This window comes from Bos javanicus, chromosome 3 (genome assembly GCF_032452875.1).
Source record: "Bos javanicus breed banteng chromosome 3, ARS-OSU_banteng_1.0, whole genome shotgun sequence".
In the NCBI taxonomy this organism is placed as follows: domain Eukaryota; kingdom Metazoa; phylum Chordata; class Mammalia; order Artiodactyla; family Bovidae; genus Bos; species Bos javanicus.
Window position 1 is genome coordinate 97,969,597 of NC_083870.1, and position 27,107 is coordinate 97,996,703.

The 27,107-nt window shown below is 45.1% G+C and overlaps 1 protein-coding gene across 4 annotated transcripts in view; it reads left to right on the plus strand.

Annotated features, from left to right (window-relative positions):
• LOC133244620 (BEN domain-containing protein 5) overlaps window positions 1–19,994 on the plus strand; it is a 1,484,041-nt gene extending 1,464,047 nt beyond the window's left edge. For 3 of the 4 annotated variants that reach the window (XM_061412038.1, XM_061412040.1, XM_061412042.1), the window contains 2 exons: window positions 1,042–1,138; window positions 7,436–8,870. In XM_061412038.1, the coding sequence (XP_061268022.1) occupies window positions 1,042–1,138; window positions 7,436–7,556 (218 nt within the window). In that variant the 3' untranslated portion in view covers window positions 7,557–8,870. Of the gene's footprint in view, window positions 1–1,041; window positions 1,139–7,435; window positions 8,871–19,823 lie in introns of those variants that run through there. The other variant, XM_061412039.1, reaches the window with a different exon arrangement.
• The last annotated feature ends 7,113 nt before the right edge of the window (window positions 19,995–27,107 follow it).

A 27,107-nucleotide genomic window follows, 5' to 3' on the forward strand; every position in this document is an offset into this window, starting at 1 on the left:
ATGCTGGCCTTTTCTAGGAAGACAGCAGGGGATGACTAAATGGAGGTGTCTGGAGGCTGAGAAGGTGTGTTGGCCCTGTAAGGCCTGGACCAACTGGCTGGACCAGGCCAGGTGGTCCAGGCTGGACCAACTGAAGACAAAGAAGTTCCCCTGGGTAAGAGTTGGCGATGGTCTGGATGTTCAGAGCTGGGGGACATGAGATAAAAGATAAGTGCTTTGTATGAAGTCAGTTCAGAAGCCACAGGAGCAGAGGGAAAGAGCACCAGTCAGAGACCTGAGAGAAGAGCATTGTGCCTTACTAAAGAGACATCACCTAATTGGAAAGCCGATGGTTACAAATTAGCTGTAGAAAAGTGAGGCAGAGGAAATAGCTCATGTGAAGGTTCAGAGATACGAACTATAGCGCACAGAGCCTATGTTCCATGTTGTTGAATAGATGACTGTTGTGCTAATTTATACTAAAGTGTTACTGGTCAATATGGAACTGACCCTTTCCCCTTCCCTGGGGAGTTTGTATTTAACAGGATACAAGTGCTTACCCTAAGGATTAATTACTGGTAGACTTCAAGGCGGACCAGGGATACTATTTAGGGTGAGAAAGTTTTATCATTGCCCACAAGGTTACCAAGGTAGATGCCTAGTCCCTGAAGGTCAAGCAGGCCCTGGTCTCTATATAACAAAAGGTCTCTTGCCCTTGGGTCTTGCTTATCTGCCTCCCCCTGAGCCACCTGATTTGCAGACCATGGAAGCCCAGTGATTCCCAAAAGGATGCAGTAGGTTCTAAAATCTCTGAACACAGGCTTCAGAGTAAGACTCCTCCCAGGCTTTATGACCTTGAGCACATTATTGAACTTCTCTGCATCTCAATTTTCTCACCTGGAAAAGAAGGAAAATAATAGTATCTGATATTTAAGGATTTGTGAAAATCAAAAAGACAGTACATGCAGCACATAGAAGAGTGAGGGCTGACACTGTTTTGTTACTGTTGTCATTTTTCTTACTAGTCCAGAGTTGCTCCTTAACACCCCCCACCCCTTCCAGATATGAAGCTGGGGCGGAATGTGGCGAGAACATTTTTGGATTATTACCGGCTGAACCCCATGGTCGAGAAAGTGGCGATCCCCATGCCGAGGCTGCGGTAAGTGCTGAGCAGAGCTTGTGTCCTGCTTAACTGGCTTGTTGTTCAGGGGCAGCTTCCTTTAGCCTCTGTCTGGCCCTGGGTAGCATGGGAAAGATGATCCCAGCCCTGCCACCGAGACTGCAGGGTCCGAAGAGCTTCACAGCACAGTTTCCTGTGGGTATCATTATGGGGTGAGACAGTGAAGTGGTGGTCACATTTCTGGATCTAACATGGGAACCCACAGGACTGGGAGTTGCTGGGAGGCTGAGTCCAGCCACTATTTCAAGCTGGTCTGGGTATATCCATGTGCTATTCCATCTGACAGCTCAACCTCTAGGATTCCTGCGTCACTGGAGCTCATAAGACCTCTGATTCTTCAATTTCTTCATCTGTAAAGTGGGGACAGTGATTCTCACTTATAAGACTATTAAGAGATGTTAGAGAACCCTGCACAGTGCCAGGCACGTATGTACCCTGTACATATGATAGTCCCCTGCTGTCAAGATGCAAAGGCTCAGTGCTTAGAGGACACACTCCTGAGAAGCTTCCCCTCAGGTCCTCTGCTGTGGTCAGCTTTTTGGGCTGGTGAAGAGAGAAGGTCAGGTGATGAGTGTCCTTCCTAAGCGCTGGACATTCCCATGCCTGCTGGCTATGAGCCCAGTGAGCACTTGGGCAGAGACACCCAGTGGCATCTGGGATGTGCCAGCCTTACCCTATGCCTTGAACTCATCTCCTACTTGCCTAGTGATCCAACCTCCTTGAAGGACTTAATGGTATCAACTTAAAAGGTTCCTGCCAGACCAAATCTTCCCACTGACCTTGCCCATGACCTTGGCCAAATGCTTTGCTGTCTCAGGACCTTTGTACTGATGCACCTTCCTCCTTAATCTGTTATTAACAAAAACAGTGTTAATCACTGTTCTTTTCTAAGCCAAGTACTTTTTGTACATGGTCTTATTCATTCCTCATAGATAATTTCTTCCTCATATTACAAATGAGGAAAAGGAAGCTCAGAAAGGTAAAGAAAATTGCCTGAGGTCAAAGACATTTTGTAGAGGCAGGATTTGATCCTAGGTGTTTATTATTCCAAATCTGGACTGAGGTCCAGCTAAGCTCTACCTCCAGCAGGAAGCCTTTCTCACTCTCAGTGTAGGTTCAAATTGTCTCAAGCTCGTGAGATGTGAGACAGATTTCTTGGCTTTGTAAAACCTCTTCCTGCCTTCCTAAAGTGAGGGTAATAACAGCAACCTCTAAGGGTGGTTTTAAAGATTAGATACAAGCATGGTCCGGTGCCCGGCAGCCAGGAGGTGCTCAATGAATGTTTCCATCTCCTGGGGCTTCTGTGCTACAGGCCCAGATTTCCAGACAGCTCATCACAGCCTAGGGCAAGTCCCTGGATTTATCTAGATGGGCTGGCTGATCTCTCAGAACCCACATCCCATCCAGTTGGGAGTCCCTCCTCTCTGAGCCCCAGCTCCACGAGGAGTCTACACCACAATGTACTCTAGCTCAGTTGTTCACCCCCATCCTGGTGGATTAGCCTTTAGAAGAAGCATGTCTTTTCTTCTCTGTTCTCCCACAGTGCCTAGGCTGTATGGAGCATGGATGCATGTATATATCCTTTCGTTCATTCACTTAGGAAAACAACACTTTATGCCAAGTCCCTAGTGGGGAAGGGGAGGCTTGAACGAATAAATGATTAAAGCATGACCCTGACATTGAGGAGCTCACCTCTAGATGAAGGTGCTCAGTTCATCCTTAGAAATCATTCTTGCTGGGTTGAGTTCTTAAAAATTTAAAGTTTTATAAACTCATGCTCTGTCTCAGTTGTTCACCCCCATCCTGGTGGGTTAGCCTTTAGAAGGCGCATTTGGCAGCTTACCTGGTGGCTCAGACAGAAAAGAGTCTTCCTGCAGTGGAGGAGACCAAGATTCGATCCCTGGGTTGGGAAGATCCCCTGGAGAAGGAAATGGCAACCCACTCCAGTATTCTTGCTCAGAAACTCCCACGGATGGAGGAGCCTGGCAGACTACAGTCCCTGGGGTCGCAAAGAGTCAGACATGACTGAGCGACTTCACTTTTATAAACTCGAAAGAATTCATAGAATCTCATTTACAAGTTAATTTGGGGATTGTCCCTTTCAGGTCCTCTGTCAGCCTAAATAAAAGTAACTTGATCCCTTCCCACTTTGCTTTGCATGTTGCACTGACATCCGCAGAGTAACGATCACCATTGTGCAGATACAGCGTCCAAGGCCCCGGAAGTGGACAGGACTGGCCACAGGCAGGGCTAGGTAGCCAGGCCCCCCCATCCCAATCCCCAGCCTCATGCTCTGAGCATCAGTTAGTGAAGAGTTCTTCAAGATGGGGGAGGCAGGACCCTGAAACTGGGCCTAAAGGTTACAGGGGAGTTCAGGGCCCTGCGCTGAGCTTTGGAACCCTCATTAGAGAAGAGCTGAAGGACTCCTTCCTCAGAGTTCACAGCCTTGAGGACTCACAGTAAAGGCACCCACCCTTCACCTAAGAAGAATAGAATAAACACCCTCTCGAATCCCCACACCTCTCCCTCATCAAACTTTGAATATCACCTAGTTCTCAATTTGTCAGCAACTCTTGAAAACACAAATCTCAGGAGGATACACAGCTCTGATTTGGGACTTGACTATGTCCCCATTTTTGTATTATTTTCCACCCAAGCATTGAATAACATACATGAAAGAGCAGTTCTAGTTTCAAAGGCAAATTACATGTTTTGACTCAGAATTAATCTTTGTTTTCTCTCATCTCGATGGATAATTATACTGTGTCAGTTTCCACCCATGTGCTGGTAGGAGCCTGTCAGCGTCCCTGGGAGAGGGACAAGCTGTGGGCCTGAGAGTGCAGGCTCAGGGACATGGCAGCGATGACCAGAGCTGAGACCCCACGCTTATCTCAACCACAGGGACACAAAATGTCCCATCAAGGTGGATACAAATTAGACAAGGCAGGTGAGCCTCTGTGGGGAGATGAAGCTGAGCACAGAGCGTGGGCAGGCCCCTGAGTGTGAGGTGGGCTCGGGCTCAGTGACAGTGAAGGACTGCCTCCACCGGGGCAGGGTGGGGGGGGGGGGGGCGTTGGATGTGTCCCTGTGTGCACGGGAGGGGTGGGAATCATCAGCTCTGCATCTCCCTGCAGCCCACTAAGTGGCAGGCCCTGAACGTGATGCTGGGGGAACATAGATAATGTTTGCCCATCAGGAGCCCAGATTCACAGAGGAGAAGGATGTCTACATGCAAAGATCAGAAACAATACCAAGCAACGTATAAATGTGCTCAGCTACCTAGCACCTCGTGCCCTCTTTCAAAAACCTCCATGGTTCCCCATTACCTTCAGTAACGTTTCAATTCCTCCTCTTGCTGGTCAAAGCCCTGGCCTTCATTGAAAACTTCATATGCAGCTTCCTAGCACACACCTTTCCCTGTGAGCACCGTCTCCCCCTACCTGCTTTCTACAACTTTATACCCCCAATTAAGTAAGTTCATTGCTCCATGTTCATCCTTTTCCCTCTTTCTGGAATGTTCTCCCTGTCTGTCTCTAGATGGAGAATGCCAGCTTATCTTTCAAAGCCCAGTCTGAATATCGCACCTCTGTTTCTTGGTCCTTGTTCTCCACTGGAGATGGAGCTCCTTCTCTCTGCTGAACCCCTAACCGCATTTTGCACACATGTGTGCATGGTACATCCCCTAGCATATTGTCATGGCATCTTTGTGTGTCTGACTCCACCACTAGATGGATTGCTCCTTAAGGATCTATTTTATCACTCCTGTATCCTCAGTGCACATCCGAGGCCTAGTTGGGAGTAAGTCCTACATAAGCTCTGGATGTATGAGTTATGAAATGGTAGAACTGAAGCATCCCCTAAGAATCGTCCACTTCAACACTTTTGTTTAATAGAAAAGTGAGACCCCACCAGAAATTACTCTCCCACTGCTGCTGGCAAACATTTGGGAGTCTTTAGGAGTACCCAAGGAAGGCTTCATGCAGGAAGTGGGGTTTAAACTTGGTTTCCAAGGACATGTAGAATTCAAGTGGATGAAATGGAGGAGAGGGGGGCATTCCAGGTTGGGGGAAAGGGCATAGAAGGCAGGAAGCAGAAGCTGAAAAGGCATAAAATAAGGTAATGACAGGCCTGGACGTTGAGGACAGTAGAGGTGGTAAAGATGGGACTAACAGTTCATTTAATTCATCAAACAATCCTCAAGCCATACTTCATACTATTCAGGAATTATGGAGAAAAATCAGATGCATCAAACTAACAGTCCTATGAGAAAAACAGCTGGGCAACAACTCCCCAGAGAATGGCATGCTGAGAGATGAGGCCCAACGTGCTGTGGGAACCAAGGGAGGGGAGCAGCTTATTTTCTGGGGAGTCGGCTTTCCAAAGGAGGGAGTCTAGATAGGTGGAAGGGGGCCCTGTAGGAAGAGGAGTAGCTCTTTGGGGCCCATAGGTGGGAGGTTTGCCTGCTGATCCCTCTCTCTGTGCCCCCATCTGGAGCTGTGGATGTTTTTTGCCTCTGTAAGGACCCCACAGTCATTTTGCATGTCCACACTCCTCCCTGGCTATCACACACCCTTCTCCTCATGCACGTCATCTACCTGGGACCACCCCACCTGTGATCATACTTGGGCTTGCACACCCTCTGTCACCCCCCAAAGAAACCAATCCATCTTGTTTCCCATGCTTCCTTTGGGAGTAAAGACCCACACTCTCAGTGACACGTGAATGGCACCGTGTAATGGGCAAAGCTCTTCCCCAGCCCTCATTCACCAGAGCCTAGAATGCAGGAACGACATGGGCGCTACTATTTTACAAAAGAAGAAATGTGGGCCAGAGAAGAGAAAGGACTTCTTCAAGATCACATCGCCTGTAAATGACATTCCAAGTGTGTGTTCCAGCCTGTTGATGGGTACTAAGACTTAGATGTGTCTCAACCACGCTAGATGACCTTCCTGTGTTAGCAAGGTCTGTCATGAGCGTGGAATCTTAGTCTGTGAGGCTTCCTGGTTGAGGCGCTACATGAGGGCGAGGTGTCCCTTTTGTGTGCTGCCACCTGGTCTTGTCTTTATCCTATTCATGACTCATCAGCAATGAAGGAAATGATACTCCAGAATCAGAGCAGCATGGGTTATAAGAAGTCACTTATTGAATCCTAAATCTAACAGCCCAAGAGATTCCCATATTTGTGGCATTACCATTTTCTGCCAGGAGTTGTAGTTCTTTATTATTTATTATTTTGTGTAGTTACTTCACACCACTATGACCTCTACTAAACTGTAAGCAGCCTGAGGACAACATCAGTGTCGGATTCACCTCTGTCACCTCCAGAGTCCATTGGGCCACACCTAGCACGTGGCAGCATGCCTTTGTAAGTTACAATAGGCAAAGGAAGACACTGGGTGTGTTTATTTGTAGTGTCTCATTTAACGTCACATCACCCTGAAACTGGAATATTTTGTCCTCATTTTGTAAACGAAGCTCAGAGAATTCAAGTAACTTGCTCAAGGTCGTACCTCTCACCTATAGCCAGCCTGAGAATTCAGTTCAGTTCTTTCTGGATTGGCCAGTCTTTCCACTGCATATAAATCATAGTCCAATGCTTGAATGAATGGCACATCAATTTATTACTCAAAATGTAATAAATAAGGCCCCATATGAAGAAAAATGCAAACATAGATAAAACTTGGTTCCTGCCCACCAGGAGCAGAACAGAAAGTGAACAACTGTTGAAGAGAATGTTAAGGGTATTGCACTGGGTGCTGAGCACTGAGATACAGAGGTAAAGTAGACACATCTCTGCCTTTGGAGAGCTCCCGAGCTTGTAGGGGAGTCAGACCCACCATGAAATGCCATAATTAGGTTATGCTGAGAAATATAAAGGGACTCTGGAGCCCATGATGGTTATGAAGGGAATGAAGGCCCTGGCTCTGCCAACCTATAGCTCGTCTATGTGTTCATCCACAGCCCACCATGAAATGGATAGAATGAGTTAGAATCAAGGTAGAAATGTGGAAGTATTATAACCTTAGGGCAGTTAGGTTTTCTCCAGAACCAGAATGATACAACCCATCCATTCATCCAAGAGTCATTCATTCAGTCATGCCTTGGGCTGGGTTGCTGAGATGTCTAGATGAGGCAGTCAAGGCCACTGCTCCTAGTCCAGTGGTGGACGCACGGCTCACAGTCCAGTGGGGGAGACAGACATACACACAGATGATTCCAATGCAGCGTGTATATGTGCTTCTTTCTTCTCTCTTTCTGTTATCTCCCCCTTTGCAGGAAAGGAAAACCCCCTTCCTACAAGCACTCACTCCTGCGGGGCCCGGCCAGCAACCACCCCAACGGCAAAGGGGACAAGAAGAGCTCAGTGAACCACAAAGACCCTTCAAACTCTTTTTAAGGATGTGGAATCCAGGGAGGTCTTGTGGTGGCAAGAGCATGCATTTTCTGCTGGGCCATGAAATTAATCACCCTTTTCTAGTTTCCAAGATAATGACTGTGAGAACATGTATAAGCTAGTGAAAGGGAAGGGGGGAAAAATGAGAAATTTCATCATCGATTTTCCTTTTTACTATTTGAAAATCAATTGTGAGCCTTCAGCTTAAGGCTCAGGAACAAAATAGGAGACTCAGACCAGATGAGTACAGATGCTAATTTCCACAACAGAGACCCTCACAGGAAGAGAAAACCCCCGTATCTCTTCTCTAGTCAGTGCTTTCCAGCCCCTTGACTGTTCTAAGTTGTGCAGTTACTATAGATACCTTTTAGACTAGGCCACGTTGTTTACTGTTTTAGAAATGCAGTGTCCATATTTGCTGACCCAAAACAATACCATCAACGCATACAAAACAAAAGACAAATGCGCCTTTGGTAACAATGGGTCAGAATTTTTGAGCTCACAGTGGTCTTAGACATACAGTCACTTTATCTATGAGCTGCATGCTCCCTGACTCCCCTAAACCCCAGCATGCAACTCCAGAGAACTGCCCTAAGAGCTATGTCCCAATAGCTATGTCCCAATATGGCCTGGGTAGTTTCATTGAAACCTTAGCTCCTAAAACAAAAAGTATTAGCTGCACATTCCAGAAGGTCTCTCTCATGGTTAAGATCTCTAGATCCTAGGATCTGAGATCAAAACTGACCACTGAAGAAGAGGATATGAAAACTCTGCCATAGAGGGGAGGAGGCTGACTGTCAGGTACAGAAGATGCAAAAGACAAAAGAATGCACTCTGAGGCAGGTGGGGTTGATAAAGTAAAACAACAACCGTGGCAATTCCCAAGGCAGGGCAAGCTCACTTGCCCTGTGCATTTTTCTACAGAGTAAAGTGCCTTTGCATGATGAATGCATCCAGGGGAGTTGGCTCACTTCCTGTCTGTGAAGCAGCAGGCTGAGTCACCATGACAGCCTGCTAATTAAAATGACCTCCCGGAAATGAGGATTAGAAGATAGGGAGAGGAAGGCAGGCTCCGGGGAGATAGGGCCTTTAGCACAAAGCTTCAGTTTAGCATTCTTTTGCTTTGGATTGGAGATTTTCAAAGTATGTTAAAAATTGAGAGCAAAGCTTATTCTCCCTTTGCTTATTGCTTTTCAGAAATGATTAAAAAAAGAAAAAACATATGTTAGCTGGGTACAAATGTTGTCTTGTATATACAGTTCTCCCCTGGGTTCTTGTTGCCCAGAGGAACACAAATAAAGTGCTTCCTGCAGCTTCTCTGTTCCTCTGAGCATTCTTGGCGCCTTCCCTCTAGGTCTCTCCCTCCCTCAAGAACCAGCAAGTTGACCCAATTTGATGTAACCCTCACTTTGCTGTCAGGGACTCTGTCATCAAGGTAAGGAAGGACAGTCAAGGCTTGACTTTCCAGCCGTTCCTGTGGCAAAATCCTGGGGAGTTTATTTGACTGCAGCCAGCTCAATGCAAATCAACACTGTGGCGGGCCTTTCAGAAACAAGAGCATCTCTTGAGATGGCATAAGGAGAGGCAGATTGCATAAAATCAGAGATAATAGACCAGATCTATTTTTCCCTGCCCAGATTGCTTTCATAAGGTGACCATATTTAGACCCCACTTTTTTTGGTGCTTAGGTCGTTCATTTTATAGATTTATACTGCATATTAAATTATGGCATAGCTTCCTAAGTGGTGCTAGTAGTAAAGAACCCGCCTGCCAATGCAAGAGACATAAGAGACACAAGTTCGATCCCTGGGTCAGGAAGATCCCCTGGAGGAGGGCATAGCAAACTACCCCAGAATTCTTGGCTGGAGAATCCCCATGGACAGAGGAGCCTGGGGTTGGGGGGTGGGGGGTGCTACAGTCCATAGAGTCACACAGAGTCAGACACGACTGAAGCAACTGAGTATACACTCACACATGTACTTTTCCAATTTACATTTTACTGGAAGTAAACTGATCTGATACCCATTTTACCAAATCTTCATTGACATAAAAAGTTAGCTATTTTCATCAACTTTTTATCAATAGGATATGTTCAGTTATGAAAATATAACTGCACTTCTGAAAAGCTGCATTGATTAATTGGACCATAGGTCTTAAAAGCTCAGGCATGCTACTGGTTTAAAAGAAAATTTTGGAGTCAGGCGACTCTGGATTCTAATTCTGCATTCAAACCTTTATTCTGTCTCTTAATATCTGTGTGATCTTGGGTAAGTTATTTAACCTCTCTGAATCTTAATTCCTATAACATGGTGATAGTTATGTCTACCTCATTACAGTAGGTATGTGGGTTTAATGGGATTTTATGGGGGATATTGGGGCTTCCCTGGTAGCTCAGTTGGTAAATAATCTGCCTGAAATGCAGGAGACCCCAATTCAATTCCCGGGTTGGGAAGATCCCCTGGAGGAGGGAATGGCAACCCACTCCAGTATTCTTGCCTGGAGAATCCCCATGGACAGAGGAGCCTGGCAGGCTACAGTCCATGGCTGCAAAGAGTAAGACATGACTGAGCAACTAAGCCCAGCACAGCACATGAGACACTTCAGCACAGCACATGGGTCATTCAATAAGTGATAGCTGTTAGTTGGATGTGACCAGGATGACAAGGTGTCTGCAAATCACTTCCCATTGGAAATGGATAAGGAAACAGGAGCTGTTTATCCATGAGATGAAAAATGAGAGGGAGGAGGTTAAGGAAAGCAACATCACAATATCTAAAAAGTTGAAAAAGTATCTTGGATATTCTTTTTGTCAGAAAAAAAAGCAAACTTGTTCTGTGTTGCCAAAGGGTAAGAACCAAATCCAGGGAAGTAGTCTTAGTAAGACAATTTCAGCTCAAAAGTGAGGAAAACCTTCTAGTGAATAGAGTTGTCAACCACTGGATGAGGTCCCTGAGAGACACAGAGTTCCCCATCACTAGAGGCATGCAAGCAGAATCTGAATGAACATCTGTCATGGAGGAACGACAGGGATTTTCTTCCTCTAAGGCATGCTGAACTAACAGTGGCATTACTTCCTACTCTATAACTGTGGAGAGAAATGACATAAGATGGGGGTTACATTCCTAATGCCAAACAATGGGGTTTACAGTATAATAAATATCACTTAACACTAAACAAGTGATAGTAAACATCTCTAAATTACAGAATATGGACCCTGCTAACAGTTAGCAATCCTTAGGAGGGAAAAATACATGACTATAAAACTGTAGGACATGTTTGCAAAATGGGTGTCTGCTTCTCCACAGAAGTAGAGCAGGGAGGCTGAGTCTAAGGAACCAGGGGTTGCCAGTGGACTTCTTTGTGGCCTTAGCCTGCTCAGCAACTCCGTAGCTTTCTTGGACCAGGTTATACCTACGGTCCCAGGTTAAGAGGGGAAGAGTTTCAGCACTGAGGTTGAGGACAGCACCAACACAGAAAGACAGTGAACCACCCAGAAGCTACCAGCTCACTCAGCCCCAGAAGGGGGCGCTCTAACCTCTCTTGTCTGCCCACTTCCTTCTCAGGCTAGATCCACAGTGGGTAGAACCAGCTACAAAATTAGTGTACTGAGGAGGGTGAGACAACAATGCAGCGAGGAAGGGAGGAGAGTGGAGAGACACCCTGGGCCTCTGCCTGACTTTCATACAAATCTCCATAAACAGTGCCAGGCTTGCTCTGTATTAGTTCACAGGCCCAGAGGTCAGTCAGTTTATCTTCAGAAGCTGTGGCAGACAAGCCAGAGGCCACCCAGATTCTTTGTGCTGAGGTCCAGAGCAGAGGCTGAGTCACCTGCCTCTGGTGATATTTGCTTTACAGCATCAGCAATAGCAGGGAGCTTTCAGCTGGGAGCTTTCCCCATTGCCCCTGAATGGGGTGGGGAAGGTACAGGATGAGTTTGTGTCCTTTAACTGTAATTCAATGACACACTGGAGACCTACCTAAGAGGACCCAACTCCTCATTTTTCTAAGTAGTAAGTGCAGTGCCAACTTTGGAAGTCTGGAGTGATTAACATTTGTGGAGCATCAGTTCATACACCCACCAGATATTTATTGAACATTTACTGTGTGCCAAGCATTGTGCCAGATGCTTTTGCATAGATTGCCTCATTGGATACTCCCAGCAGCCCCTAGAGGTAAGTATCACTTTCTCGTTTCCCAGGTGAGAAAATTAAGAACCCCTAAAAGTAAAATACTTTCTTTAAAATTCATATAGCTACTGAGAACCTGGATTCAATCCCAGTTCTCTTCCTACTACTCTGCACAGGACCTTCTCCATTAGTTTCCAGGTAAAATCAGATCAAAACAGGAAAACAGGTGAAAGCAGATTAACAAGTAAATCATGGCCTCACTGAGAGGTAGGAGGGGATGGGAGAGAGGAATGGAGCATGGAAGTTTCCAGGCTGGGTGTATGTGTGAGGATTTCAGGAAATTTTTAGCACCTACTGCTAGAACCCTGCCTTCTTCCCATCTCTCCTTCCCACACACCTGTGTGAGTCCCTGCTGGGCACTCCAACAGGGTAGGGTGTCATTTGTCACTTGACATGCAGAAGCTTCTAGGTCTTCCAGAATTCCTGGAAGCTCAGCAAGGTACAAGGCCCTTCCAGGCACCCTCTGGGTTACTGACCCCAGGCAGATAATCTAGTTCAAGTTTTGTATCACCCTTTTCCTCTGGAGTGTGTAAGCTGAGCCCACTGTGTCCTCAATCATTGTCCAGAAATTTCCTCTGAGTCCTACCTCCTGAGCCATTTAAGGGCATTGAGATTAGAGATCTTTCCCTCATGGCTCAGCTCAGCCAATGGGGCACCAGGGTAGACAGAATAGGGGAGGTATTATAACATAATATGGACAGCCTTGGTTGAAAAAGTCAGATAGACTGAAATGTGAATCCTAGTTCTTCCGTTATCTAGCTGAATGGCTTTGGGCAAATAATTTAACCTCTTTAAGTTCCAGGATCCACATTTGTAAAACAGAAATTGTAATACCTACATCCCAGTTATTGGGAGGATTAAATATAATAACACCTATGTACAACACAGCACCTCTAGTTAATATTGTGAAAGTGAAAGTGAAGTTGCTCAGTCGTGTCTGACTCTTTGTGACCCCATGGACTGTAGCCTCCCAGGCTACTTCGTCCATGGGATTTTCCAGGCAAGAGTGCTGGAGTGGGTTGTCATTTCCTTCTCCAGAGGATCTTCCCGACCCAGGGATTGAACCTGGGTCTCCCGCATTGTAGGCAGACGCTTTACCATCTGAGCCACCAGGGAAGTTAATATTGTAGGAGGTAGTTAATTTATTAGGAGGGTAGATCTCATGTTCAGTTCAGTTCAGTTCAGTTCAGTTGTTCAGTCATGTCCGACTCTGTGACTCCATATACTGCAGCACACCAGGCTTCCCTGTCCATCACCAACTCGCAGAGCTTGCACAAACTCACGTCCATCGAGTCGGTGATGCCATCCAACCATCTCATTCTCTGCCGTCCCCTTCTCCTCCTGCCCTCAATCTTTCCCAGCATCAGGGTCTTTTCTAATGAGTCAGCTCTTCGCATCAGGTGGCCAAAGTATTGGAGCTTCAGCATCAGTCCTTCCAAAGAATATTCAGGATTTCCTTTGGGATTGACTGGTTTGATCGCCTTGCAGTCCAAGGGACTCTTAAGAGTCTTCTCCAACACCACAGTTCAAAAGCATCAATTCTTCAGCACTCATCTTTCTTTATGGTCCAACTCTCACATCCATACATGACCACTGGAAAAACCATAGCTTTGATTAGATGGACCTTTATCAGCAAGTAACGTCTCTACTTTTTAATATGCTGTCTAGGTTGGTCATAGCTTTTCTTCCAAGGAGCAAGCGTCTTTTAATTTCATGGCTGCAGTCACCACCTGCAGTGATTTTGGAGACCAAGGAAATAAAATTTCTCACTGTTTCCATTGTTTCCCCATCTATTTGCCATGAAGTAATAGGACCAGATGCCATGATATCCAGTTTTTGAATGTTGCATTTTAAGCCAGTTTTTTCAGTCTCCTCTTTCACTTTCACCAGAGGCTCTTTTGTTCCTCTTCACTTTCTGCCATAAGGGTGATCTCATGTTAAGTCTTCTTATAACAACAACAACAAAACAAACAAAAGACCCAAAAAGAGGCACATGAAATGTTTGGAGGTGATGGATATGTTTGTTACCTTGACTGTGATGATGGGCTCACAAGTTTCTGACCTATTCCAAACTTGTCAAATGGTAAACATTAAATATATATAGGTCTTTGTATATCAATTATACTTCAATAAACCTGTCTTCAAAATACAGTAACACCTATAAAATACTTGGCATAAAGTAGAACTCTCTCCCCAACCCACCACCTTTAACTTGCTAGGATCAGAAACCCTTTGCTTGAAGCCAAAGCTTTTCTTACTTCCAAATGAGGTACAGACAGAAGTATAAACCCTCCCTGAAGACAGGAATGAGAAAAGTACCTGGAAGAAAAACAGCCACACTGAGGGATCAGTGTATTTGTAAGTTTGGGCTCAGAACAAGTAGGAAAACAGGGCTGGACGCAATGTTCTCCCAACTAACTTGAGGCAGAACCGACAAGACTAAAAAGCAAGGGGTGGGGGGGCGGGGGGTATAGGTTCTGTAAGATACCATGTTTTATTAAAATAACTAACAAATCTTAGCAGGATTTATAAGAACCTCTTTCTATGCTATTTTTGATTGGTGTACAGTGTCCCTGTTAGCTCAGTTGGTAAAGAATCCACCTGCAACACAGGAGACCCTGGTTCGATTCCTGGGTTGGGAAGATCCCCTGGAGAAGGGATAGGCTACCCACTCCAGTATACTTGGTCTTCCCTTGTGGCTCAGCTGCTAAACAATCCACCTGCAATGTGGGAGACCTGAGTTCAATCCCTGGGTTGGGAAGATCCCCTGGAGAAGGAAAAGGCTACCAGCTCCAGTATTCTGTCCTGGAGAATTCCGTCGACTACAGTCCATGGGGTTGCAAAGAGTTGGACAGGACTAAACAACTTTCACTCTCACTTTCTTTCACAGTGTCTCCAGGGCGTTCCCTGTGAAGTTATCATACCAATACGCTCTGCCAGCTAAAACTCAGGAGTTCCCTGAAGCACACTCACCTCTATTAACTCTACCTGCTCTCATCAAACTCAGCGTGCATGCTGGACAGGGCTTATTTTTCCCTATTTTGTAGAAAGAAGAAACTGGTATTCGTGTAATTAAGGCCTTTGCCCATAGTCCACAGCTCATAAGTAATTCGTACAGGAATTGGGTACACACTCAGCTCAGCCATGTCCCACTGCCTCTCTGCTCAACCCCAAACCTCAGCACTAAGCCTGACCAATTCATGAAGTCATTTCTATGACACTTGTTTTAATTCTTTCATGTTTAAAATTCACTTTCCTCCTAAGACCTCAAGTTTATTTTGGGCCCGCATCTCAGTCTTGAAGCCAGATCTGCTTCTCACCTCGGCACCAGCTGTCTTGGTTAGTGTCCTATTTTCCTGCCTGGAAACTTTGCCATTGTCTTAACTCCCGTCCCTTCTTCCCTGTACAAAGCCAATCAGTCATCAAGGCTCATTGCTTCTGCCTCCATGATGCATCTGCCTTCCAGCAGTATGATGGAGTGACTTAGGAGTCAGATAGTCCTGAATTTTTCCTGTCAACCTCACTCCTTGCTATTTTTGCCTTGTGAATCATTTAAAGCAGAGTTTACTTACCTTGTCTTTAATATGGGAAATAATACTTATTGGCAGGATTGTCATCCATTTTCCTTCCTTTCCCTTTTCCATACTTTTCCTCCTCTTTACTCCCACCACCGTATCCTGCCTGGGTTGCTAGAACAGTCCCTCGTTGACCTCCCCACCTTCTGATACTCTCTTGCTAATCAATTCTCGCTCTCTCAAAGTAAGCATCTACAATCTCTATGAAACATAACCCCATGTTTATGGCAACTCTTTCCAAACAATTATCCAAGCCAAGAGCTTGGATATCATCCCACTTCTGTGTCTTTCTCACCTCCCTGCTGGTCAGGTGCCGCATCCTGCTGATTCTGCCTGCTTGGTGCCTCTCATATCTGTCTAGCTGCACCAGGTCTTTGCTGCAGCATGCAGGATCTTTAGTTGCAGCACGTGGGATCTAGTTCTCCAACCAGGAATCAAACCTGGGCCCCCTGCATTGGGAGTGTGGAGTATCAGACCACCAGGGAAGTTCCTCCACTCTTCTTAACTAAAGTAAATCCTTCCCATCATTCAAGACTTATCCCACCTCCATGACATCTTCCCCAATCACAGAACTGTAATGAATTGCTTCCTCTTCTTGTGTCTCCCAGCTCTTTGTTGATTTATCTATTTATCAATTACTTCACTGAGATAATAGTCACCTCCTTCATTATCATCTAATTTCTGAGAACAGAGACTAGGTTTTATTCATCTCCATTCCTCTCATATCACCTAACACAGCTACAGACATGCCAGAGGCACTCAGTTAATATAGCAGAATGAAAGAATGAATAAATCTTGAATTCAAAATCTCATTCTGAACTTATTTTAATAACTGGATCCTAATTACAGATCTGTCTTCCCAAAGTACTGACCTCTCTGAGACATTCCACTGCTCAGATTTCATCCGTGGCTCCCCTTACCTACAGAACTAAATTCCAGCTCCGTGTGAAAGGCAAAGTCCTGGATGGTCTCCAAGGCCCCACTCTCAAAATCTGTCTCAATGGACGAGATGGATTTACTTCATCTCCAGTCTTTTCTTGAAGACCAAATTTATTTCTAGAGCCCAAGGCAATTTGATCACTTTTCCTGTAACAATAAAAACAACTATTATTGCTGCTGCTGTGGCTACTGCTACGAGGGCTGCTGCTGCTACCACTACTTCTGCTACTGCTACTGCTGCTGCTGCTGCTGCTGCTGTTCTGCCCTGGCCAAGTGCCTACTCAGCTCCAGGGTCCTGCGCTCCGGGTTGCTTTGTCTTATATGATCTCCTATAATCCTCACAACAGCCCTATGAAGCAGATGTTGTTCCCTGAGAAAGAAAGAGAAGCTTGGAGAGTCTAAGTAACCTGTCTGAAGTCACCCGGCTCCTAAGTGGAAGAGCCCGGCTGTCACCAGGTTCCAGTGCTGTGTTCCTTCCACTTTCCCCTCTGTCTTTACATGTTCAGTCCTGAGACTGACAAAATGATACATATTTAATGTTGGTTATAAAAAGCCTCTGCCCCAGGGAACTCGCTACTTCATCTTTGTTCCTGTGCACGACCTCATTTTGCCTCATTCCCCTGAGCCTGGCTCTAGGCATTTTCTCTGCAGCCGGATGTTGGTGCCCACACATCCTCCACGCCTGAGTCTCTGCCTTTGAAATGACTGCTGAGAAATGACTGTCTTACAGGCAGAGCCGGTGCTCCCCTCAGAGTTCTAACAGGCAGAGTTCATGCTACCCTCAGAGTTCTAAGGACAAGAGAGAGATTTTGCCAGGAGATCAGGATAGAGCAATGCAGCAGCTGCTGCTGCTGCTGCTAAGTCACTTCAGTCGTGTCCGACTCTGTGCGACCCCATAGACAGCAGCCCACCAGGCTCCTCTGTCCCTGGGATTCTCCAAGCAAGAACACTGGAGTGGGTTGCCATTTCCTTCTCCAGTGCATGAAAGTGAAAAGTGAAAGTGAAGTCGCAGAGGCGGGCTCTATTAACCCACCCCTCGCCCTATGCTTGCATTAAAAAGCAGATTTCCTCTTCCTTCACCCCAAACCACTTCCTGCCCCCAGGATTCAAATCATAAAGGGAGAAGGATTATAAACTGTAGCCACTGGGATGGAGAGTTCTGCTTCCAGCTCTGATACTGCCTGGATGGGTGACATTTTTTTTTAAAGCCTCTTTCCCTGTCTGGAGTTATCCCAGAGCTTCATCTGATTTCTGGTTCTTACTCCTTGAAATAGGTACATAATCCCCGACCAACCCACTCTCAAGAGTATTGTGAGGATCCAGAGATAGAATGATTGGGAAAGTATCAGATCAGATCAGATCAGATCAGTCGCTCCCCTACTTGGTCCATTCCTTGCCTTTGACATAGATTGTCCTGTCATTAATTCATCCAACAAAACTTATTAAACATCTGTGTTTGCCAAGCACTTCTCATTCCTTTCTGCTGACTTGATTTTTACCTGTCTTTCAAGACCCCTCCTTGAGGAAGTCTTCCCTCACCTCCCAGCCCTCAGGGGTAACTCATCTACTGAGCTTCTTGAGAACCATTGTCTGAACCTTTCACTTGGCCCTTGTCAGTGGCTTTGGCATTTCATTTCTGTGTATCAGCTTTATCCTCCCCACTCGATTTTTCTTTGTTCTTGGGGTAAGATGATTAGAGATGGAAAAACTGACTCACTCATTGCTCAGGTCCCAGGACAAGGCCCAGCAGAGAGTAAATACTCACTGAGAATTGGCAGGTATCGCTGCTGCTGCTACTGCTGTTGTTGCTGATGAGGATGACAGTGATGAGCATGGAGATGAGATGCCTGCTCTGAACAGAATGTTTCTGTGAAGCTAATGCCGCTCTGTTTCTCCATCTATCCCTCCCTGTAGAAGTTCATAAATAAGGGTAGCCCCTTAAACTTCTGGGAAAAGTAGAGCAAACTTGGCTTACAGGTCCATATATAAAGGTGTTGAACTTTAAACCTAAGAGTATTCATGACAGGGAGAAAAAGAAAGGAGAGGGATGGGGAGAGGCTGAGAGAGATGGAAAAAAAGTGACTGTGATAGATGTAAAATGTGTGTGTACTGGTATACTTGCATTGTGTGTGAGACTTTTATGAGTAATCTCTATATCTGGGTGTGAAAATGCATGTTTGTGTAGTTGTAAATGTGTGTGTGTGTGTGCATTACTGAGTATTCAGTTACAGATCATTGTCAATTCTACGCACATTTTTCTGTCACCTCCCAGTCTGAGGCCTGGATTAAGTTTCTGTTTAAAATTCTATCTAATCTCTTGACATTTCATCCATATTAATGGGTCACCCCCTTTGCCCAGCCTCCCTGAGACTGTGCCCAAAGGATGTCAGGGTCACCTCTCCTCCTTCCTATTCCCAGGGAAGGCTCATAGGGATTCCAGCCAGATCAGCCTCTTGGGGTAGGAAGCGCGCCAAGAACCCCTTTCCCTCACGCGGTCAGCAGATGGCCTGGCGTTGACAGCTCTTTCCTGTATGTTGGTCTTCTTGTGCTCCCGCATGGTTTTCTCTTTCTCCTTCTTCAGGCCAGCCTCGACCTAAGGTAGGAAACACAGCTGTGGCGTGGTGTTGGGAATGGAGAGACTGCTCTCCTTAACACCCCAATATCCCTTCAAGCTGCTCCTGGAGAAATGAGTGGTTCAGAGCCATGATTCCAGAGTGTTCTCTTCTGTTCAATTTCAGAGGCACTTGCTCAGGGCCTGCTGTAAACCAGGCTGAGTCCTGGGCCGTGTTTGGAAGCGGAGAGCACTGTGAATAAACGCAGAGCAGAGCAGCTGCATGGGCCCTGAGACTTCGGCTTTGCTGGGGATTTTCAAATGTTAAGTCTTGTTCCTTGTGCATGCCTGAATTCATTCTTTAGCATGTTTAGAATCCATTCATTCATTCATTCATCCTCAAGGAGGACATGTGGTTATTAGAAAAAGTGCCAAGTCAGAAGCCTGGATTTAAGCCTGATTCAGCTGCTGTCATCTTCCCTCTGAACCTCAATCTCCCCTGCAGATCGGAATTAAGAATGAGTGTTCTGTTTACTCCATGAGATTACTTAAGGAACTTCAGGGGAAATGGACCCAGTGGGGAAAAGGAACCAACATTCTCCACATGCATCCATTCTACAGCCACACAAGGGGAGGGGGTGAAAGCAAGGGATAGGGACCTCAAAATGATCCATTAGAAAGAGCCTGAACTGGAAGCAAAAATATTCAGAATCAAATCCCAGTCTACTAGCAATGTTAGAAAAGGCAGTCTCCCTCTCCCAACCTCAGCCCGCACATCTATAAAATGAGCCTGTTGTAGTGATCATTAAAGGCTTCTATAATTCTGCCAGCTGGGGAGTTCTAGGACCCCTCCAACCCAACTGCCCACCCTTGAAAGAGGATCTCATGCCAGCCTTGAAGATCATGCCAGGTTTCTAGAGCAATGCTTGGGCAAGATGTATGGGTAGTAAAGACCCACACTTGGCTCAGCAACACTGGTGGTGATGCGGGCCTCCCAAAGATTCTTTCTGTCCCTCAGACCTGGTGCTGAACCAGAGGCCTCCGGAGAGATGAGACCAGCGGGCGACACAGCGAACCTTGCCTACAGAAGGTGCAGTGCTGCGGACCTAATTAACATCACCGTGTAATAGATACCGTGGAGCATGTTTGAGCTGCCAGAGAGAATAAATAAAGCAATGTTTTATCTTAAGTGTTGGTTAATGGTGAGTAACAAATGGACTTGTGCTTTATTTCCTGCACTTCGCTGCACAGCCCTGCTAGGGCCACCATAGACCCTGAGGAAGCACACCCAGATTTCAAGAGCATGCATCATAAATTGCTTGCCAAGCAACTGGAGAAGTGGGACCCTTATTGGATGCTGTAATAGACTCATGAAGAGAGGGGCACACAGGACAATGGGCTCTGGTGTCTGACTGACCCAGCTGAGATCTAGCTCTGCCACTGTATGACCTTGAGCCACCTCTATGAACCAGAGGTTCCTCACTTATAAAATGGGATTAATTAGTGCCTAAGCCACAAGGAGTTTGTGAAAATTAAGTGACACGATATAAATAAAGTCCCTAGCAAATGGAAGTGTTCCTTCGAGGGTAACTATTATTATTAGTTACATCCACATTACTCTTAGGCTCAATATTTCCAAGATAATGAGTCAAGCCAACAGGGTGGAACACACATAGGAAGCTATGGACTTTCATCACAAATGGATACTGAGGTGACAGGGTCTTCTTTCATCAAAGCAGGTGGTCGTTCATCCACCTCCTTCCTTCATCAAAGAAGGGGTCATTCATCCACCTCCAGCACCCTTCTCTCCTCTCATTATAATACCATCAGTCTTCCTTCCTTCTTTCCTTTCTTTCTCTCTCTCCCTCTTTCTTTTGTCTTCCCTCCATTCCTCCTTTCCTTCTTTCCTTCCTTCCTTCCATTCATAATGCCTGCCATGGTATCTTAGTTTGGGTTTTTTCAAAAGCAGGGACTGGAACAAGAAACTCAGAGCAAGCAGCTTAATCTCCACGTGATACCTGGAAGCAGAGATAAGGGAGAGGCAAAAGTGACACAGGACAGGGAGAAAACCCAGTAAATGGTGTGTTAATGAGCTAATTATCACTGAGGGGAAAGGTCAATCCCTCCAGAAACTTTCCTGGAACCAGCGCAAAAACTCTCCCCAGAGTTGTCTCCCCAGAAGACAGGGAGACAGCTGAGGGTTGCCTCCTTGGGTATAAATTCCCCTTCACTTGCTGTCTTGCTCTGCAAGGCTGATTCCCGACATAGCCCCAGTCCAGTTCCAAATGTCTGAAACTGTCCACCATAGCTGTGCTGAAATCAGAGGAGTTGAAGAGATGCAAGGCAGGCAGCGCAAGCACATGCTAGACCTGGGCACAGGAGGCTCAAGTGAGGCATGAGTGCCTTGTCTTTGCTATCCCATGACTGTCAAGTTTGGGGGGGACAGTGCCAGAGTCAACTCTTTATTCCAAGAATCTAGCAAGTGATCACATAGCATTGCATATCCAGTGGTTATATGCTGAGTGAAAGGCTGGAAAGATGGATGGAAGACTGTCTTTCTATTTCTTAAGAATAATTTCTACTTACAATGCGGGAAGTAAATGGAGGGTGGGGAAAGTTGGATGTAGATAGAGTTTGATGTATAGGGATGATCAGCATGGGGCATGGACAGGTAGGTCAAGGAGTCCTCAGAAGAAATGAATCTAGACCTGGGTCAAGCTGCATCAAATGTGCTATTGATGCTGGGCCTGTTGACGAAGTTGCCTCAACTTGATACTCCAGCTTGGAATTCACACCACTAATGGTAGCCAGAAGAGTGACTGAAATAAAATTATGAAGGCTCATCTCAGGGCAGGATCAAAGGAGGGACAGACTTGGCAGGCGGAGGGGCAGTAACCTGAAGCTTGGGCTCAAAGGACCGCAGCTTCAGACACTCCTTTAGCCTTTGCACAGCCCTGCTCTTGCTTGTCGACTCTGATATTGCATGAAAACTGAATTTTCTTTTAATAATTAATGCATTTGAGGAAAAAGGAAAATAAAAACAACATGTTTACTATACATGTTGAAGGTATCTTTATTTTTTTTTAATTTTTCATCTATTTATTTATTTTTGGCTGTGCTGGATCTTCGTAGCTGCACGGGCTTTTCTGTAGCTGTGCCGAGCACTAGCAGGGGCTACTTTATAGTTGCCGTGCTCAGGCTTCTCATTGTAATAGCTTCTCCTGTTTCAGAGCACAGACTTCTGGACACTTGGGCTTCAGTGGTTGCGGCTCTCAGATTCTAGAGTCCAGGCTCAATAGTTGTGGCACAAGGGCCCAGCCGCTCCACTGCTCGTGGGATCTTCCCAGATCAGGGATCAAACCTGTGTCTCCTGCATTTGCAGGTGGATTCTTCACCACTGAGCCACCAGGGAAACCCTTTGTATCTTATAGTTGAAATCTTAATCAATTTCTGTAAGTAATGTTTCCTTTTTCATGATTAAAAACATCATACATTTGACATTTTAAAAATAGGAAAAGACATAAAGAAAATAACTTACCACCATCAAAAGATAACTCCATGTATTTTAACTATATTTAACAGCTTTTCATAATTTTATATTAATAGTTTCAGACCTCTCCCCCCACTGAGCTCCCCTGCTAGATGTGTAATATGTAGTTTTCATGTACAGTTCTCTGTGTCATCAGATATTCATCGAAAATAATTTTCACTGATTATGTGATATTCTATCATCCTGCTGTTTTTCAGTCACTAAGTCATGTCTGAGCCTTTGTGACCCCATGGGCTGCAGCACTCCAGGCCTCCCTGTCCCTCACTATCTCCTGGCGCTTGCCCAAGTTCGTGTCCATTCTATCATACAGATAAACCTAATATATTTACCCATTCCTTCTTGTTAGACATTTAGGTTATTTCCCTTTTTTTTTTTTAATGTTAAAATTTTGCTGTTAGAAACAGAAACATACAAAACCCTTCATTTGCAATGTGTCCTTTAAACTTTGCTACAGACCTTTGAGGTGAGTACTATATAGATTCCTTCTTTTACAGATTAGGAAACTGAGGATCTGAGCAGAGTTAAATGATTTTTCAAAGGTCACTTAGTTCAGGTTATCCCCAAACAGACCCTGGGGTAAGGACTCAAGTACAAGGGATTTATGTAAGAAGGAGGTCTCAAGAAAAAACAGTAAGGAAATGGGAAAATGAGATGATGAGAGTAGGCAGCCAACGAAATGTTCATTAGCAAGCCAGCTGCCACTGCAGATAACCAGAACCTACCTCCGCTGGGGAAACTTGGGGAGATAGTGTACTCACATCTCAGGATTATCACACTCCTGGGATGAGAGAGATGGGTATTTTTCACAAACTCCAGTCAGCCTTGGTTAAGGCTGTTCCCAATGAGTCTAAATTCCCTGTCATTTCTAGACGGCTGCGGCTGGGCCAAAGCAGTCTCTAGTGGCCATATAAATACAGCTGCTGGCAGTCAGAAGCTGGGCAGTGTTCCAAATGATGAGGGCAAGGGGGTAAGAGTGAGTGCTGGCCAGGGCCACTACAGTCAGTCACATAGCTAGCTTCAGAGCTGGGACTGGAACACAGATGTACCGGGGTCCAGAGCCCATGCTTTTAATGACCTGACTTTGCAGATTCACAGAAACTCCCTGTGACCTTGGGCAAGTCACTTCATCTCTCTGAGATCCAGGATCTGATGAGGATAATAATGCTGTCTGCCACGTCTGACTCAGGGCACTGTCAGGAGATGACGGCATGGATATGTCAGCATTTTGCTTATCAGCAAGGCCAAGGTTGGTTCAACATTACTGATCATTCCCATTAGGGGGGTAGGAATCACTTCAGGCAGACATTCAGTGCTCTCCTGATGATAGCTAATTAAAGGAAATTAATAGAAGATGGGCTGGTTCCCTGAGTTTATTAGCTGAGTAGTTTTCTAGATTCATTACATAGAATGCAATGTACACACAGCTTATTGAAATACAGTGTAAGTCCTTGATGAACTCTGGAGCATTCCATTTTTCTGGTAAGAGGGAGATGAATACACAATTGCTTATCTCTGTGCACTGACAATCTCCAGGTCTGAATTCTCCCAGGAGGAAGTTTAATTGCTCTGTAAGCTTCAAATTCAAGGGCTCCTCAATGCTAAGCTCCTGACGAGCTGCATTAAAGTAAAAATGACAAAGATGCCAGTTGACACATTTATTAAATATGTCGATCCTAAAGGGGCCGATGTGGGCTGCTCATACCAAGGAGGTTATCAATAGGAAGTCAATATTTCTGCATCCCTTCCCCACAACTGAAGTTCACATTTCAGGGTAAGGTCAAGACACACTGGAGATTGAACCCTGGTCTTGCTGACTTCAAAATCCTTGTTTTTCCTCTAAAATCTGGCCTCCACTATATTCTCTCCTGTCAAAGACATTTACCACTTCACCAACTACTGCAAAGCAAATGTGAATTCGTTGTACAGAACTATTCCTATGTGACAGTCATCTTCACCAAGACTCCTACACCCGGGCCCCACCCCAGTCCAGGTCTGCGGAAGCATTTGGCCAGATTGTTTCGGTAATGTGGAACATGAGTTAACATTTCAAATCTTTGGGTTTGAAAAACTACCATGTTGACTGACTTCTAGGCACTATGGCTGTAATTCAAGTAACTTTCATCAGGTGAGTAATGGTGCCAGTGCTTCCAACACCTACTACCACTAATGCCAGGAGATTCACGTGCGTTCTCAATGCTCCCAATAACCCTGAGAGGAAAGTATACAGTCCCCACTTTGTAGATGAGGAGTTGGAGGCACGAAGAGTAACATGACCAGGGCCACATCACTAGTGAGCGGTGGAGGGAGGAGTCACACACACTTAAGTCCGGCTTCAAAGCCCAAGCACTTTGACACCATGATACCACTTCCAACCATCTAGGTGTTCCCCAGCCTCAAAATGCAGCTTTCAAACCCTTGAATTTTGTCAGTAACTCCAGATCCTCATCTCTAGCCTAACACCATCCCAAAATTTATACTTGAAAACTTCGCCACAAAAACACTCCAAGCCAGGATGGTTTTGCTGATGAATTCTATCAAATAATACCAATTCTCTACCAACTCTTCCAGAAAACAGAAGGGGAGGCAATAGTTCCCACTGTATAAATTCAATTTCTTTAATAGGTATAAAACTATCTGAGGGGGATACTGTAAGCAGCAACTAAGGGAGAGGATAGCTAGTTTAATGTAATAACCCTAAATCCAAAAGAATATGGCACGTTTGAGAAACAGGATCAAGGCCAATAACCTGGAGCATAGAAGACAAGGAGGCAGGTGGGGAGGATGTGCTGTGGGTCCACATCATGTGGGGTCATGGCTGCCAAGCTAAGATGTGCAAGTTTCAACTGACCCATTTTTAAGGTTTTTTGACCTAAGCCTGATGTGAAACAAGAGAAGGGTTCTTATTTGATCTTGATTGATGTTTATAAGGGTGTCTATCTTAAAATAACCCATTAAGTTACTCTTTGTTTTGTGTGATTTTCTATATTTACATTTTATTTTATGATAAAAAGGCTTTTTTTTTTCTTTTTAAATTAACAATTATTGGATTACAGTTGATTTACAATGTTCTGTTAGTTTCTGCTGCACAGCAAAGTGAATCAGTTATACATATATCCCTTCTTTTGGATTCTTTGCCCATATATGTCACTACATAGTATTGAGGAGAGTTCCCCGTGCTATACTGCTAAGTCACTTCAGTCGTGTCCGACTCTCTGCGACTCCACAGACAGCAGCCCACCAGGCTCCCCCGTCCCTGGGATTCTCCAGTCAAGAACACTGGAGTGGCTTGCCATTTCCTTCTCCAGTGTGTGAAAGTGAAAAGTGAAAGTGAAGTCGCTCAGTCGTGTCCGACTCTTAGCGACACACACTACTATATATAAAATAGATAATTAATAAGGAGCACTACACAGTAGATCCTTATTATCTATTTTATATATAGTAGTGTGTATATGCCAATCCCAGTCCCCCAATTTATCCCCCACTCCTTTCCCCCTTGGTAACCATAAGTTTTGTTTTCTATATATGTGACTCTATTTCTATTTTGTAAATAAGTTAATTTGTTTTCATTTTAGATTCCACATATAAGCAATATTACATAGTATTTGTCTTTATCTGACTTCACTCAGTATGACAACCTCTAGGTCAATCCATGTCTCTGGGAATGGCATTATTTTGTTCTTTATTATGGCTCAGTAATATTTCATTGTATAAATGTATCACATCTTCTTTATTCATTCATCCATTGATGGACATTTAGGTTGCTTTCATGTCCTGACTGTTGTAAATAGTGCTGCAATGAACATTGGGGTACATGAGAATCCATTAACCTATTCTTTGCTTCATGTGATTTTACAAATCTGCGTTTTATTTTCTGATAAAAAGGTTTTTTAAGCCACTGTGAAGAAAGTGATTTGAGTGGGAGAAGATACTTATACACACATAACGAACAAAGGAGTATATCCCAAACACAATACAGGAGTCCTGAAAATGCATTGCAAAATGACAATCACCTGTGTCAGGAAACAGCTGGAAAAATATTGCAAATTTGTGGAAAGCCTTATAATTAGACAATTTACAAAGTTGAGAGTGGCGTGTAGGGATGTCACAAGAGTAGTCCTCCAAGTCTAAAAGGACAAGGAGAAGTAATGGTCCCTAGAACTCAGAAACAGAAAGAACTATTGGAGAGAGCTGCCTGCCAGGAGCTGTGATAGTGGATCAAGGAATAGAGTCAGCCCCTAGTGACTCAGCAGAGAGATTGTTGTTGTTTAGTTGTTAAGTTGTGTCTGACTCTTTTGCAACCCCATGGACTATAGACCACCAAGCTCCTCTGTCTATGGAATTTCCCAGGCAAGACTGCTGGAATGAGTTGCCATTTCAGTTGCTTCTCCAGGGGATCTTCCCAACCCAGGGCTCTAATCCATGTCTCCTGCACTGGCAGGCAGATCCTTTACCACTGAGCCACCAGGGAAGCCCAAGCAGAGAGAGAATTGAAGAATGAAACACCCAACCCTTTCTCTTCCTTTTTTTTCTCCCTGTCTCCTTTCATCCCTCCTTTCCTCTTCTCTCCCTCCAATGCTCCTCAGTGGTCCACTGCTGAAGTCAGAGGATCAGTTTGCCCAGGGCTGTAACTCATCAGGATCAGCCCCCAAGGACATAGAGCAGAGTGAAGAAGTTGTGAGTGGATCTGAAGGGGCAAGTGAAAGATGTCCAGCATCTCAGCCCAGTAGACAAATGGCCAAAAGACTCAAATGT